The sequence below is a fragment of the Nerophis ophidion genome, linkage group LG23 (assembly GCF_033978795.1).
Source record: "Nerophis ophidion isolate RoL-2023_Sa linkage group LG23, RoL_Noph_v1.0, whole genome shotgun sequence".
Taxonomy (NCBI): domain Eukaryota; kingdom Metazoa; phylum Chordata; class Actinopteri; order Syngnathiformes; family Syngnathidae; genus Nerophis; species Nerophis ophidion.
In genome coordinates this window covers 21,550,803-21,566,167 of record NC_084633.1, presented here as the reverse complement: position 1 = coordinate 21,566,167, position 15,365 = coordinate 21,550,803, and the positions used below count along the sequence as shown (strand labels likewise).

Below are 15,365 nucleotides of genomic sequence, written 5' to 3'. Positions count from 1 at the left end.
CCGAGAGGAAGGCCAGAAACACTTTTTATTTCAACAGACTCTCGCGCCGTACCTTCCGTCAAAACTCTAAAGGCCGACTGCACATTTGCTATCTTCACAATAAAAGCCCTGCTTCATGCTGCCTGCGCTAACTAAATACAGAGTCTCGGAAAACTGGCGTGCACAAGCGATCCCTCAGAAAGCTGGCGTGCACATCACTTGTGCACGCCAGCTTTCCGAGACTCTTATTTTGTTAGCGCAGGCAGCATGAAGCAGGGCTTTTATTGTGAAGATAGGAAATGTGCAGTCGGCCTTTAGAGTTTTGACGGAAAGTACGGCGCAAAAGTCTGTTGAAATAAAAAGTGTTTCTCGCCTTCCTCTCAGTCATTTTTTCTTAATAATGAACTGGCAGCAGCCAGCGTCATCTCACAAGACCCTCGGGTGCCGTGAATGTCAATCAAGCAAGCTACGGAATTTGCCGCCAATGTTTTTCTTGTAAAGTGTATGGAAGCTGGATGAATTAGATGCCAAAAAGCAACCACTTTCATGTGGTATTGTACAGAAAGGACAACTTTTTTTCTCCTCCATTTGAAAATGTGGGCGTTATCATCATTACTGTCTGATTCCAATCAATGCAAGTCATCAGAATCAGGTAATACACCAACTTATATTCTTGTCTTTGTGAAAGAAAGACATCTATATGTGTTACACATGCTTGTATTATCATTAAACACATTTAACTTGTTTACAAAAATGTCTCTTTCATAAATAAATAAATATAAATGATATATATAAATGAGGTAGATCCCCTCGAGTTGGTCAATTGAAAAGTAGCTCGCCTGCAGAAAAAGTGTGGGCACCCCTGGCGTAAACTATCCTTAATGCTGCAATGTCAGTTGACAGAATTTCAGCATTAATAAATTACACATATTCTTGAAATCAATGACTTACTTTCATTATAGTATGAGTCCATTGTATCAGCTGTTGATTCTCCCTCACTCACATACATTTTCCAATATAGATAAGTGACATTACGGATAGTTTACGCCATTTACGCAAGCGTTCTTCTTCTCCTCCTCTTTGGCCTTGCCGTTTAACCATCAAACAAACGCCAGGGGAACATCGCCCCCTGGAGTTACAAATTTCGATGGGTAACAGATTTCGGTACAACACCCCGATTGTGTATTTTAATTTGGGAACATTTCGTGTTTCCATTGCAACGATATTCACGAACATAAAAAAAACACCTTTTGTCTACTACGAGACGAACTGGCCAACAAACCCACATATGTTATACCGTCGGAAAAGTCTTCTTTGCGCCGATTTGCGAAAATCTCAATTGGTAACGTTTCGTGTTACCATGGCGACGCTATTCACAATTTTTTTTTAATATGGGTCAACTGAATGGGTACGCCTATTTTGTGTAATACGAGATGAACCGGCCAACGAACCCCCACATATGTTATACCGGCGGAAAGGTCTTGTTTGCCCAAATGGGTGTATTTTAAATTGGGAAAATGTTGTGTTACCATGGCAATGCTATTCCCAAACCAAAAAAATAAAAACGTTTAGTCTACTACGAGACGAACCGCCCAACAAACCCCCACATATTGTATACCTTCGGAAAAGTCTTGTTCGCGCCGGTTTGCGAAAATCTCAATTGGTTACGTTTCGTGTTACCATGGCAACGCTATTCTCAAACAAAACAGAAATGGGCCAATTGAATAGAAACGCACCTTTCGTGTAATACAAAACGAACCGGCCAAGGAACCCCCACATGTTGTATACCGTCAGAAAGGTCTCGTTTGCCCCGATGGGTGTATTTTAAATTGGGAACATTTTGTGTTACCATGGCAACGCTATTCACAAACAACAAGAACACCTCTTGTCTACTATGAGACGAACCGGCCAACGAACCCCCACATATTGTATACTGTTGGAAAAATCTTGTTCGTTTTGTAACGTTTCGTGTTACCATGGCAACGCTATTCACAAACAAAACAAAAATGGGCCAATTGGATAGAAATGCACCTTTTGTGTAATTCGAAACGATCCGGCCAACGAACCCCCACATGTTATATACCGTCGGAAAGGTCAACTACTTGACAAAGGGCATATTTTAAGTAGGGAACGTTTCGTGTAACCATGGCGACGTTATTCACAATTTTTTTTTTTTTTAAATGGGCCAAATGAATGGGTACACCTCTTTTGTCTAATACAAGATGAACCTGCCAACGAACCCCCACATATGTTATACCGTCGGAAAGGTCTCGTTTGCCCCAATGGGTGTATTTTAAATTGGGAACATTTCGTGTTACCATGGCGACGCTCTTCACGAACAGAAAAAACACAACTTTTGTCGAATACCAGACGAAAGGGCCAACAAACCCCCACATATTGTATAACGTCGGAAAAGTCTCGTTCACGCCGATTTGCAAAATTGTCAATTGGTAACGTTTCGTGTTACCATGGCGACGCTATTCACAATTGTTTTAAATATAGGCCAATTGAGTGGGTACATCTATTTTGTCTAATACAAGATGAACCGGCCAATGAACCCCCACATATGTTATACCGTCGGAAAGGTCGAGTTTGCCCCGGTGGGTGTATTTTTAGTTAGGAACATTTCGTGTTTCCGTTGCAACGCTAAACCCCCACATATTGTATACCGTCTGAAAAGTCTTGTTCGCGCCGATATGCGAAAATTTCAATTGGTAATGTTTTGTGTTACCATGGCAACGCTATTCACAAACAAAAGAAAAATGGGCCAATTGAATAGAAAGGCACTTTTTGTGTAATACAAAACGAACCAGCCAGCGAACCCCCACATGTTATATACCGTCGGAAAGGTCAACTTCTCGACAAAAGGTGTATTTTAAGTTGGGAACATTTCGTGTTACCGTGGCGACGCTATTCACGATTCTTTTAAAAATGGGCCAAATGAATGGGTACGCCTATTTTGTCTAATACGAGATGAACCGGCCAACGAACCCCCACATATGTTATACCATCGGAAAGGTCTTGTTTACCCTAATGGGTATATTTTAAATTGGGAACATTTTGTGTTACCATGGCAACGCTATTCACAAACAACATAAACACATCTGGTCTACTACAAAACGAACCGGCCAACGAACCCCCACATATTGTATACCGTCTGAAAAGTCTTGTTCGCGCCGATTTGCGAAAATGTCAATTGGTAATGTTTTGTGTTACCATGGCGACGCTATTCACAAACAAAAGAAAAATGGGCCAATTGAATAGAAACACACTTTTTGTGTAATACAAAACGAACCGGCCAACGAACCCCCACATGTTATATACCGTCCAAAAGGTCAACTACTCAACAAAAGGTGTATTTTAAGTTGGGAACATTTCGTGTTACCGTGGCGACGCTATTCACGGTTCTTTTAAAAATGGGCCAAATGAATGGGTACGCCTATTTTGTCTAATACGAGATGAACCGGCTAACGAACCCCCACATATGTTATACCATCGGAAAGGTCTTGTTTGCCCTAATGGGTATATTTTAAATTGGGAACATTTTGTGTTACCATGGCAACGCTGTTCACAAACAAACAAAAAACACCTTTTGTGTACTACAAGACGTACCCCGCCTTTTGTCCGATTGTAGCTGACATAGGCTCCAGCGACCCCAAAGGGAATAAGCGGTAGAAAATGGCTGGATGGATGGAGACGAACTGTCTAACGAACCCCCACCTACGTTATAATATATGCTTATTGTTATTTCGCCCCTCACCTGTGACCTCCCCCCTGTAGTCCACAGAGACCTAAAACCCCACAACATCCTGGTGTCCATGCCAAACGCCCACGGTCGAGTACGGGCCATGATCTCTGACTTCGGCCTGTGTAAGAAGCTAGCAGTGGGCCGCCACAGTTTCAGTAGAAGGTCTGGAGTGCCGGGGACGGAGGGCTGGATCGCTCCTGAGGTGCTCAGTGAAGACTGCAAAGACAACCCAGTAAGTGGAAAAGAGTGAACGAGTCATTTCTGGTTTGAGAAGAGACTAAATACGGTTTATTTGGGGTGGTGTGCTTATCTGCTCAAATGGATTACATTATGTCCTTCTCGTAGATCAGGGCTGTCCAAAGTGCGGCCCGGGGGTTAGTTTTTAACGGCCCCACGGCACATGTCAAGAATACAATTGAAAAAAATTAAAAACATAAAAAGTGGTATAAAAGAGCAAACAGGTGGAATGTAACAAAAAATTGTTGCAATGTTTACTGTAATAACACAAAGCTGCCATGCAGGCTGTTTCTTTCTTTAAAAAATAATAATGAATCAAAAACAATGTCATTTTGAATTATTGACATATCCAAGGCTCCGATTACGTCACATTGAATATTCCACTTTGAAATATTTTTGGGGGAAAATGTTGCATATTTTGTGTTTTGCCATATAAAAAAAACTGAGCGTTTTTTTAATTTTTTTAAAGAAAGGCTTAAAAAAAACATAAACAACAATAAAACTAATAATTGACGGATAGACCTGAAGTTGATCTCGAAATTATTGTGCTAAAAGTAAACGGTGAAAAAAAAAGTATAATTTATTTTTTAACACTTTAATGAGTAGGACACTTTTGGATCCCCAATTGTTTTGGTGTGATTTGTTTTTATGGGTCATTGCTCAAAAAATAATAATGAATCAAAATGCAAAATTAAGGCTCCAATTATTATATAATCTCAATTATTCCACATAAAAAAATGTTATTGGGTGAAAATATTGCATATTTTGTGTTTTGCCATATAAAAAAATCTGGCTTATTTTTTTTTTTTTTTTTTTAAAGAAAGGCCTACAACAAACAACAAATATACACAACAATAAAACTAATAATTGACTAATAAACCTGAAGTTGATCTCGAAATTATTGTGCTAAAAGTAAACGGTAAAAAAAAAAAGTATAATTTATTTTTTAACACTTTAATGAGTAGGACACTTTTTAAAACCCCAATTGTTTTAGTGTGATTTGTTTTTATGGGTCATTGCTCAAAAAATAATAATGAATCAAAATCCAAAATCAAGGCTCCAATTATTATATCATCTCAATTATTCCACATAAAAAAATGTTATTGGGTGAAAATATTGCAGATTTTATGTTTTTTCCATTTTTTCCTAATGCTGATCTAGAGATTTAAAACTTTAATAATAATGAAAATGGGCTTCACGGTGGAAGAGGGGTTAGTGCGACTGCCTCACAATACGAAGGTCCTGAGTAGTCCTGGGTTCAATCCCGGGCTCGGGATCTTTCTGTGTGGAGTTTGCATGTCCTCCCTGTGACTGCGTGGGTTCCCTCCGGGTACTCCGGCTTCCTCCCACCTCCAAAGACATGCACCTGGGGATAGGCTCCTCCTACCGCCAAATTCATGCACCTGGGGATAGGCCCCTCCCACCTCCAAAGACATGCACCTGGGGATAGGTTGATTGGCAACACTAAAATTGGCCCTAGTGTGTGAAAGTTGTCTGTCTATCTGTGTTGGCCCTGCGACTTGTCCAGGGTATACACTGCCTTCCCCCTGATTGTAGCTGAGATAGGCACCAGCACCACCCGCGACCCTAGAGGGGATAAGCGGTAGAAAATGGATAGATGGACACATTTTTAATATTTTTTGGACCAAAACCCTTTGGGTGTTGTATATTTTTGTATATCTTTTCATACATATATTGTATTGGTTTTTAAAATAAAAATAATGAAAATGGCCCCCGCTTGCTTTGATTTTTCAATGTGCGGCCCTCAGTGGAAAAAGTTTGGACACCCCTGTCGTAGATTACATAAATGTAGGCATATTTTCATGAGAGGAAAATGGCTAAAGTGAATAAGAACAGAATGATCTAACTTTTTTCCTTTTATGTTCCTTCGTCACGTTTCAGACCTGTGCTGTAGATATCTTTTCGGCCGGCTGCGTCTTCTACTACGTTGTCTCCCAAGGTAGCCACCCTTTCGGCAAATCCCTGCAGAGACAAGCCAACATACTGCTGGGGACATACAGCCTGGACCACCTGCAAAGCGACAAACACAGTAAGGCTTGAAACTTGAAGTTTGTTTGCGATTCAATTCAAGGATGACCTAAGTTTGTTTTTTTTGTCCTTGGTCTTAACCAGCTGACTTCATAGCCAGACAGTTGATAGAACAGATGATGAGCATGGAGCCTCATCGCAGGCCTTCTGCAGAGTGTGTTCTCAAACACCCTTTCTTCTGGAGCCTGGAGAAGGAACTGCAGTTCTTTCAGGTGAACACACACCTCTTGAATGTAAAAAACAAAAACAAAAGCAGTGAAGTTGGCACGTTGTGTAAATGGTAAATAAAAACAATGATTTGCAAATCATTTTTGACATATTGAATAGACTGCAAAGACAAGATATTTCATGTTCACACTTGGAAACCTAATTTGTTTTATCAAATAATCATTCACTTACCGTATTTTTCCGACTATAAGTCGCAGTTTTTTTCATATTTTGGCCGGGGGTGCGACTTATATTCAAGAGCGACTTATGTGTGTAATTATTAACACATTACCGTAAAATATCAAATAATATTATTTACCTTATTCACGTAAGAGACTAGACGTATAAGATTTCCTAGGATTTAGCAATTAAGAGTGAGAGATAGTTTGGTAAAGGTATAGCATGTTCTATATGTTATAGTTATTTGAATGACTCTTACCATAATATGTTAGGTTAAAGGGGAATATTATCACCAAACCTATGCAAGCGTCAATCAATCATCAATCATCAATCAATGTTTATTTATATAGCCCCGAATCACAAATGTCTCAAAGGACTGCACAAACCATTACAACTACAACATCCTCGGAAGAACCCACAAAAGGGCAAGGAAAACTCACACCCAGTGGGCAGGGAGAATTCACATCCAGTGGGACGCCAGTGACAATGCTGACTATGAGAAACCTTGGAGAGGACCTCAGAAGTGAGCAAAATCATCCCTTGGGCCGAATAAATTCTGTTTGCGGGCCTGATCCGGCCCTCAGGCCGTACATTTGACACCCCTGGTGTTGGTGAAAACTTTGAGCCGATATGATTTTTTGTGGTAAATTTTGAAGGGCAATACAATCCCCAATACTACTAATAATAAAATGATAGTATATTTTTTCCCCGGTGAAACTATGGGCCAATATGATTTTTTGTGGTGAAAACACCACCTATGCTAAATGATCATTTCTGATGTGTCTATTTGATTTTATTCTTAGACCAAAATTCTAATCAAGTTACAATATTTATGTATAGTTTAATTCATTTTTATTATGCACAATTATTACTGTTTTTAGCCGGTTAGAAAATCTGGTGGGTCTAATCTACCGTATTTTTTGGAGTATAAGTCGCTCCGGAGTATAAGTCGCACCTGCCGAAAATACATAATAAAGAAGGAAAAAAACATACGTACATCGCACTGGAGCATAAGTCGTATTTTTGGGGGGAATTTATTTGATAAAACCCAACTCCACGAATAAACATTTGAAAGGCAATTTAATATAACTAAAGAATAGTGAACAACAGGCTGAATAAGTGTAGGTTATATGAGGCATAAATAAGCAACTGAGAAGGTGCCTGCTATGTTAGAGGGGAACATTATCACAATTTCAAAAGGGTTAAAAACAATAAAAATCAGTTCCAAGTGGCTCGTTGTATTTTTTGAAGTTTTTTTCAAAATTTTACACCTCCCGTAATATCCCTAAATAAAGCTTTAATGTGCCTTATTTTCGCTATCTTGGAAACCACTATCCATTTCCCTGTGACGTCACACAGTGCTGCCAATGTAAACAAACAATGGGAATACCACAGCAAGATATAGCGACATTAGCTCGGATTCAGACTCTGATTTCAGCGGCTTAAGCGATTCAACAGATTACGCATGTATTGAAACAGATGGTCGGAGTATGGAGGCAGATAGCGAAAACGAAATTGAAGAAGAAATTGAAGCTATTGAGCGAATAGCTATTGACGCTATTGGGCCATAGCGTGGGTGTACCTAATGAAGTGGCCCATAGCATGGCTGCCTTATTAGCATCGGCGGTAAAATGTGCGGACCAAACGATCAGGACTTTGGCATCTTGTGACACTGGAGCAACTTAAATCCGTCGATTGGTAAGTGTTTGTTTCGCATTAAATGTGGGTATCTAGTTTCAAATGTACATTCAGCTAGCGTAAATAGCATGTTAGCATCGATTAGCTGGCAGTCATGCCGTGACCAAATATGTCTGATTAGCACATAAGTCAACAACATCAACAAAACTCACCTTTGTGATTTGGTTGACTTAATGGTTGCAAATGCATCTGCAGGTTATCCATACATCTCTGTGCCATGTCTGTCTTAGCATCGCCGGTCAAATGTGGAGACACTCTGGTACATTCAATGGGGGTCTGGCGGCAGATTTCTTGCCAGTGGTGCAACTTGAATCCCTCCCTGTTAGTGTTGTTACACATTCAATGGGGGTCTGGCGGCAGACACTTTGGCATCTTGGGGCCAGTGGTGCAACTTGAATCCCTCCCTGTTAGTGTTGTTACACCCTCCGACAACACACCCACCAGGCATGATGTCTCCAAGGTTCCAAAAAATAGTCCAAAAAACGGAAAATAACAGAGCTGAGACCCGGTGTTTGTAATGTGTTGAAAATGAAAATGGCGGGTGTGTTACCTCGGTGACGTCACATTCTGACGTCATCGCTAAAAGACAGATAAACAGAAAGGCGTTGAATTTGCCAAAATTCACCCATTTAGAGTTCGGAAATCGGTTAAAAAAATACATGTTTTTTTTTCTGCAACATCAAGGTATATATTGACAGTTGCATTGGTTTGGTGATAATGTTCCCCTTTAACAAAACTCTGTAAAGGTTTGGGAACTGAGGAGACACATTTTTGAAGTGGAATTCTTTTCTGCTGCAGCCTTCTTCCGCCCTCGCAGCCGTTGTGGTAGTTTTTACATCTACAGTCTTCCGCCTGCTCCGCCGTTGAGGTCTTCACCGTATCCCTGGCTAGGGGGCAGTCAGGTACTAGGCCTTTGCCAAGGGCCACCTGGGGGTAACAGTAGTAAAGGGCTTAACCTCCTAATGCCCCAAGACCCCATAGAGGAGCCTCCACTGCTGGATGCACTTTAACGTCATGCCCAGGACACAAGTCCACACATGTCTGGACTACAGGCAGGCCAGTCAAGTACCCGCAACTCTCTTACTATGAAGCCACGCTGTTGTAACACATGGCTTGGCATTGTCTTGCGGAAATAAGCAGGGGCGTCCATTGTAACGTTGCTTGGATGGCAACATATGTTGCTCTAAAAGCTGTATGTACCTTTCAGCATTAATGGTGCCTTCATACATGTGTAAGTTACCCATGCCTTGGGCACTAATACACCCCCATACCATCACACATGTGTAAGTTACCCATGTCTTGGGCACTAATACACCCCCATACCATCACACATGTGTAAGTTACCCATGCCTTGGGCACTAATACACCCCCATACCATCACACATGTGTAAGTTACCCATGTCTTGTTCACTAATACACCCCCATACCATCACACATGTGTAAGTTACCCATGTCTTGTTCACTAATACACCCCCATACCATCACACATGTGTAAGTTACCCATGTCTTGTTCACTAATACACCCCCATACCATCACACATGTGTAAGTTACCCATGCCTTGGGCACTAATACACCCCCATACCATCACACATGTGTAAGTTACCCATGCCTTGTTCACTAATACACCCCCATACCATCACACATGTGTAAGTTACCCATGTCTTGTTCACTAATACACCCCCATACCATCACACATGTGTAAGTTACCCATGTCTTGTTCACTAATACACCCCCATACCATCACACATGTGTAAGTTACCCATGTCTTGTTCACTAATACACCCCCATACCATCACACATGTGTAAGTTACCCATGCCTTGGGCACTAATACACCCCCATACCATCACACATGCTGGCTGTTACACTTTGTGCCGACAACAATTAATAATAATTACAAACAAAGCAGCTAAAATCATCGGCCTACCCACACCCAACATCTCAGATCTAAGCCACAGGTCAAACACTATAGTCCAGGACATGACTCACCCACGACACCAATACATCATCCCACTACCATCAGGGCGCAGGTACAGAACTATCAAATTCCGGAGGGCCCGCCTCGGGAAAATCCTTATCCTGCAGCAATAGCCACCCTTAAAAACAGGCCCGGCCGACCGGTCTGACAAGCCTGTAAATGTGTTGGTCATGTATGATCATACTTGCCAACCGTGATATATATATATAGATATATATATATATATATATATATATATATATATATATATATATATATATATATATATATAAAAATACTTGAATTTCAGTGTTCATTTATTTACACATATACACACACATAACACTAATCTACTCATTATTGAGTTAAGGGTTGAATTGTCCATCCTTGTTCTATTGTCTGTCACTACTTTTCTTACCATATGCATGTACAGTAGATGGCAGTATTGTCCTGTTCAGGAGTGTGACAACATTGCTGTTTACGGCAGACGAAAACATGACTGCAGTTGTTGTGTGTTGTTACCGTGCTGGGAGGACGTTAATGAAACTGCCTAACAATAAACCCACATAAGAAACCAAGAACTCGCCCTCGATCATTCTACAGTTATACTGTCATTGGGCAGACACGCTGTTTATATTGTGGGAAAGCGGACGTGAAAACAGGCTGTCGACACGTCACTCAGGTCCGCATGGAGCTGGAGGGGGCGTGGCCTCCAGCTCCGCCTGAATTTCGGGAGAAAATTTGTCCCGGGAGGTTTTCTGGTGAGGCGCTGAATTTCGGGAGTCTCCCGGAAAATCCGGGAGGGTTGGCAAGTATGTGTTAGATGTCTTTTTGTTATTTTTGTTTGCGATATGTAATGTCTGTTGTTCAAATGTACGGCAGTGAAAATGAATTCCCCCGACGGGGACCAATAAATCTAATTCAAAACAGTCCGGATGGTGACCCTTGTTTGTGAATGACTGATCATTTTATGTTTTTATAGCCCATCATGGCACCCACCTGTTCCCAATTAGCCTGTTCACCTGTGGGATGTTCCAAATAAGTGTTTGATGAGCATCCCTCCATGTTCTCAGTCTTTTTTGACACTCGTGCCAGCTTTTTTGAAACATGTTACAGAATATTTGCGAAAAATAACCACGTTTTCCAGTTCCAATGTTAAGCATCTTGTCTCTGCAGTCTATTTAATTGAATAGAAGTTGAAAAGGATTTGCAAATCATTGTATTCAGTTTTTATTTACCATCTACACAACGTGACAACTTCACTGCTTTTGGGGTTTTGTACTTTATATACTGAAGGGTTTCTAAATGAGGACACCTCCTTTGGTCAAGCAGTTGACACAATGCACATCTTTATGTGTCAACATAGGACTATATTCAAATGTTTAGCCCGTTGGATGTTTACTAAAGGTGTGTTTTGTGTTGCCGCAGGATGTGAGTGACAGAATCGAGAAGGAGCCGCTGGACGGACCAATCGTGAGACAGCTGGAGCGAGGAGGGCGGGCTGTGGTCCAGAGTGACTGGAGAGAACATATCACAGTGCCACTGCAGACGGGTATGAGGTCACGCATAAATCCCTCTCGCCCAGGGGTCGGCAACCCGCGGCTCTTTAGCGCCGCCCGAGTGGCTGTCTGGAGCTTTTTTTTAAATATATGAAAAATGGAAATGATGAGGAAAAAAAAAACTTTTTGTTTTGATATGAGTTTTGTAGGTGGACAAACATGACACAAACCTCTGTAATTGCTATAAAGCACACTGTTTATATTATACTTGCCAACCTTGAGACCTCCGATTTCGGGGGTTGGGGGGGCGGAGGCGTGGTTGGGGGTGGGGGCGCGGTTAGGGGGGCGTGGTTGGGGGTGGGGGCGTGGTTAAGAGGGGTGGCGTATAATTCACCAACTCGAGTATTTCATATATATATATATAAATATATATGTAGGTGTAGGAAAAATCACAAGACTACTTCATCTCTACAGAACTGTTTCATGAGGGGTTCCCTCAATCATCAGGAAATCTCCTGATGATTGAGGGAACCCCTCAATCATCAGGAAATCTCCTGATGATTGAGGGAACCCCTCATGAAACAGTTCTGTAGAGATGAAGTAGTCTTGTGATTTTTCCTACACCTACATATTGCGCTCTACCACAGTATCGAGCACTATTCTCTGGATAATCCAATCAAGACATATATATATATATATATATATATATGAAATACTTGACTTTCAGTGAGTTCTAGCAATATATATTTATTTTATTATATATATAAATAAAAGAAATAGCTGAATTTCAGACGGCACCTATCAAATACACAGTAATAAAAACACATTTGTTTTACTAACTGTACTGTGCTTGCTGGTTACTAAAAAAACAACAACACTTACCTTTCACTATTTGAGTAACTTTTGTTCTGCCATTTGCGTATTGGCGAGCGATCTCCTTCACGGATTTGTTGTAGACATCCGCAAATGAGAACGGGATGTTGCCTCCAGCTACCAGCATAGCCATCTTTGTCTCAGCATAAGTTACACCATCGGGTCTACATTTTGCGAGGTGGGCCATAATACTGGGTTGTGCGGACGCTTTGTGCCTCGCTGACTGACCGTTCATGGCTGAGTATATCCGTTCGGCCGCTGTGTTCAATGGAGAAGTCTGTTCTACAAAATGTACAGGCAACATACCCCTTCCCCTCCAAACTCTGCTGGATAAACTGAAATTCTTTTTTCCGATCGTTCTGGAACTTGCAAGCGTATTTCTTAATTTTGCTCGTCGAAGGTGTAATATATTAGGTTGGAATCAATAACTAGGCGACGTGATGAAGTTATGTCTCTTAACTGTGGGCTTCAGAACAGACTCCCTAATGCAGGGGTCACCAAAAGGTCGCCCGTAAGGACCAGATGAGTCGCCCGCTGGCCTGTTCTAAAAATAGCTCAAATAGCAGCACTTACCAGTGAGCTGCCTCTATTTTTTAAATTGTATTTATTTACTAGCAAGCTGGTCTCGCTTTGCTGGACATTTTTAATTCTAAGAGAGACAAAACTCAAATAGAATTTGAAAATCCAAGAAAATATTTGAAAGACTTGGTCTTCACTTGTTTAAATAAATTCATTTTTTTTTTTTTTTTTGCTTCTCTTAACTTTCAGAAAGACAATTCTAGAGGAAAAAATACAACCTTAAAAATGATTTTAGGATTTTTAAACACATATACCTTTTAAATTCCTTCCTCTTCTTTCCTGACAATTTAAATCAATGTTCAAGTAAATTTGTTTTGTTGTAAAGAATAATAAATACATTTTAATTTAATTCCTCATTTTAGCTTCTGTTTTGTCGATGAAGAATATTTGTGAAATATTTTTTCAAACTTATTATGATTAAAATAAAAAAAATATATATTCTGGCAAATCTAGAAAATCTGTAGAATCAAATTTAAATCTTATTTCAAAGTCTTTTGAATTTCTATTAAAATTTTTGTTCTGGAAAATCTAGAAGAAATAATGATTTGTCTTTGTTAGAAATATAGCTTGGTCCAATTTGTTATATATTCTAACAAAGTGCAGATTGGATTTTAACCTATTTAAAACACGTCATCAAAATTCTAAAATAAATCTTAATCAGGAAAAATTACTAATGATGTTCCATAAATTCTTTTTTTAATTTTTTCAAAAAGATTCGAATTAGCTAGTTTTTCCTCTTCATTTTTTTCGGTTGAATTTTGAATTTTAAGAGTCGAATTTGAAGATAAACTATGTTTCATAATTTAATTTTCATTTTTTTCGTGTTTTCTCCTCTTTTAAACCGTTCAATTAAGTGTTTTTTTCATCATTTATTCTCTACAAAAAACCTTCCGTAAAAGGAAAAAAAATGTACAACGGAATGACAGACAGAAATACCCATTTTTATATGTATATATATATATATATATATATATATATATATATATATATATATTTATTTATTTATTTATTTATTAAAGGTAAATTGAGCAAATTGGCTATTTCTGGCAATTTATTTAAGTGTGTATCAAACTGGTAGCCCTTGGCATTAATCAGTACCCAAGCAGGTTGGCAGGTATGGTTTATAGTAAACATGCTTCACTGATTCGAGTATTCGGCGAGCGCCGTTTTGTCCTACTAATTTTGGCGGTCCTTGAACTCACCGTTCAAGGACATGTATAACTTTCTCCGACTTTCTAAGACGTGTTTTATGCCACATTTTTTTCTGTCACATTTTGTGCACCATTTAGTTTCCTTTAAGTCCTCTTAATTCAATTTATATCTCATGACACACTATCTGTATGTAATATGGCTTTTCATTTTTTTGCGGCTCCAGGCGGATTTGTTTTTGTATTTTGGGTTGCCGACCCCTGCTCTAACCGGACATAAATATTTATTTAGGAAGTGAAGTGAAGTGCTTTTCACATTGATGCTTTTCCATTAATTTGTAGTATCTTATATTTATAGTCGGCAGCACGGTGGTACAGGGGTTAGTGCATGTACCTCACAATACGAAGGTCCTGGGTTCGGGATCTTTCTGTGTGTAGTTTGCATGTTCTCCCCGTGAATGCGTGGGTTCCCTCAGGGTACTTCGGCTTCCTCCCACCTCCAAAGACGTGCACCTGGGGTTAGGCGCCTCCCACCTCCAAAGACATGCACCTGGGGATAGGCCCCTCCCACCTCCAAAGACATGCACCTGGGGATAGGCCCCTCCCACCTCCAAAGACATGCACCTGGGGATAGGCCCCTCCCACCTCCAAAGACATGCACCTGGGGATAGGCCCCTCCCACCTCCAAAGACATGCACCTGGGGATAGGCCCCTCCCACCTCCAAAGACATGCACCTGGGGAAAGGCCCCTCCCACCTCCAAAGACATGCACCTGGGGATAGGCCCCTCCCACCTCCAAAGACATGCACCTGGGGATAGGCCCCTCCCACCTCCAAAGACATGCACCTGGGGATAGGCCCCTCCCACCTCCAAAGACATGCACCTGGGGATAGGCCCCTCCCACCTCCAAAGACATGCACCTGGGGATAGGCCCCTCCCACCTCCAAAGACATGCACCTGGGGATAGGCCCCTCCCACTTCCAAACACATGCACCTGGGGATAGGCCCCTCCCACCTCCAAAGACATGCACCTGGGGATAGGCTCCTCCCACCTCCAAAGACATGCACCTGGGGATAGGCTCCTCCCACCTCCAAAGACATGCACCTGGGGATAGGCCCCTCCCACTTCCAAACACATGCACCTGGGGATAGGCCCCTCCCACCTCCAAAGACATGCACCTGGGGATAGGCCCCTCCCACCTCCAAAGACAT

At 40.9% G+C, this 15,365-nt stretch overlaps 1 protein-coding gene across 1 annotated transcript in view; it reads left to right on the top strand.

Annotated features, from left to right (window-relative positions):
• The window catches only part of LOC133541705 (serine/threonine-protein kinase/endoribonuclease IRE1-like), a 71,327-nt gene that overhangs the window by 49,203 nt on the left and 6,759 nt on the right, over positions 1 to 15,365 (top strand). The window contains exons 17-20 of the mRNA XM_061885261.1: positions 3,760 to 3,959; positions 5,867 to 6,014; positions 6,098 to 6,225; positions 11,483 to 11,606. Of these exons, the coding sequence (XP_061741245.1) occupies positions 3,760 to 3,959; positions 5,867 to 6,014; positions 6,098 to 6,225; positions 11,483 to 11,606 (600 nt within the window). The remainder of the gene's footprint in view (positions 1 to 3,759; positions 3,960 to 5,866; positions 6,015 to 6,097; positions 6,226 to 11,482; positions 11,607 to 15,365) is intronic.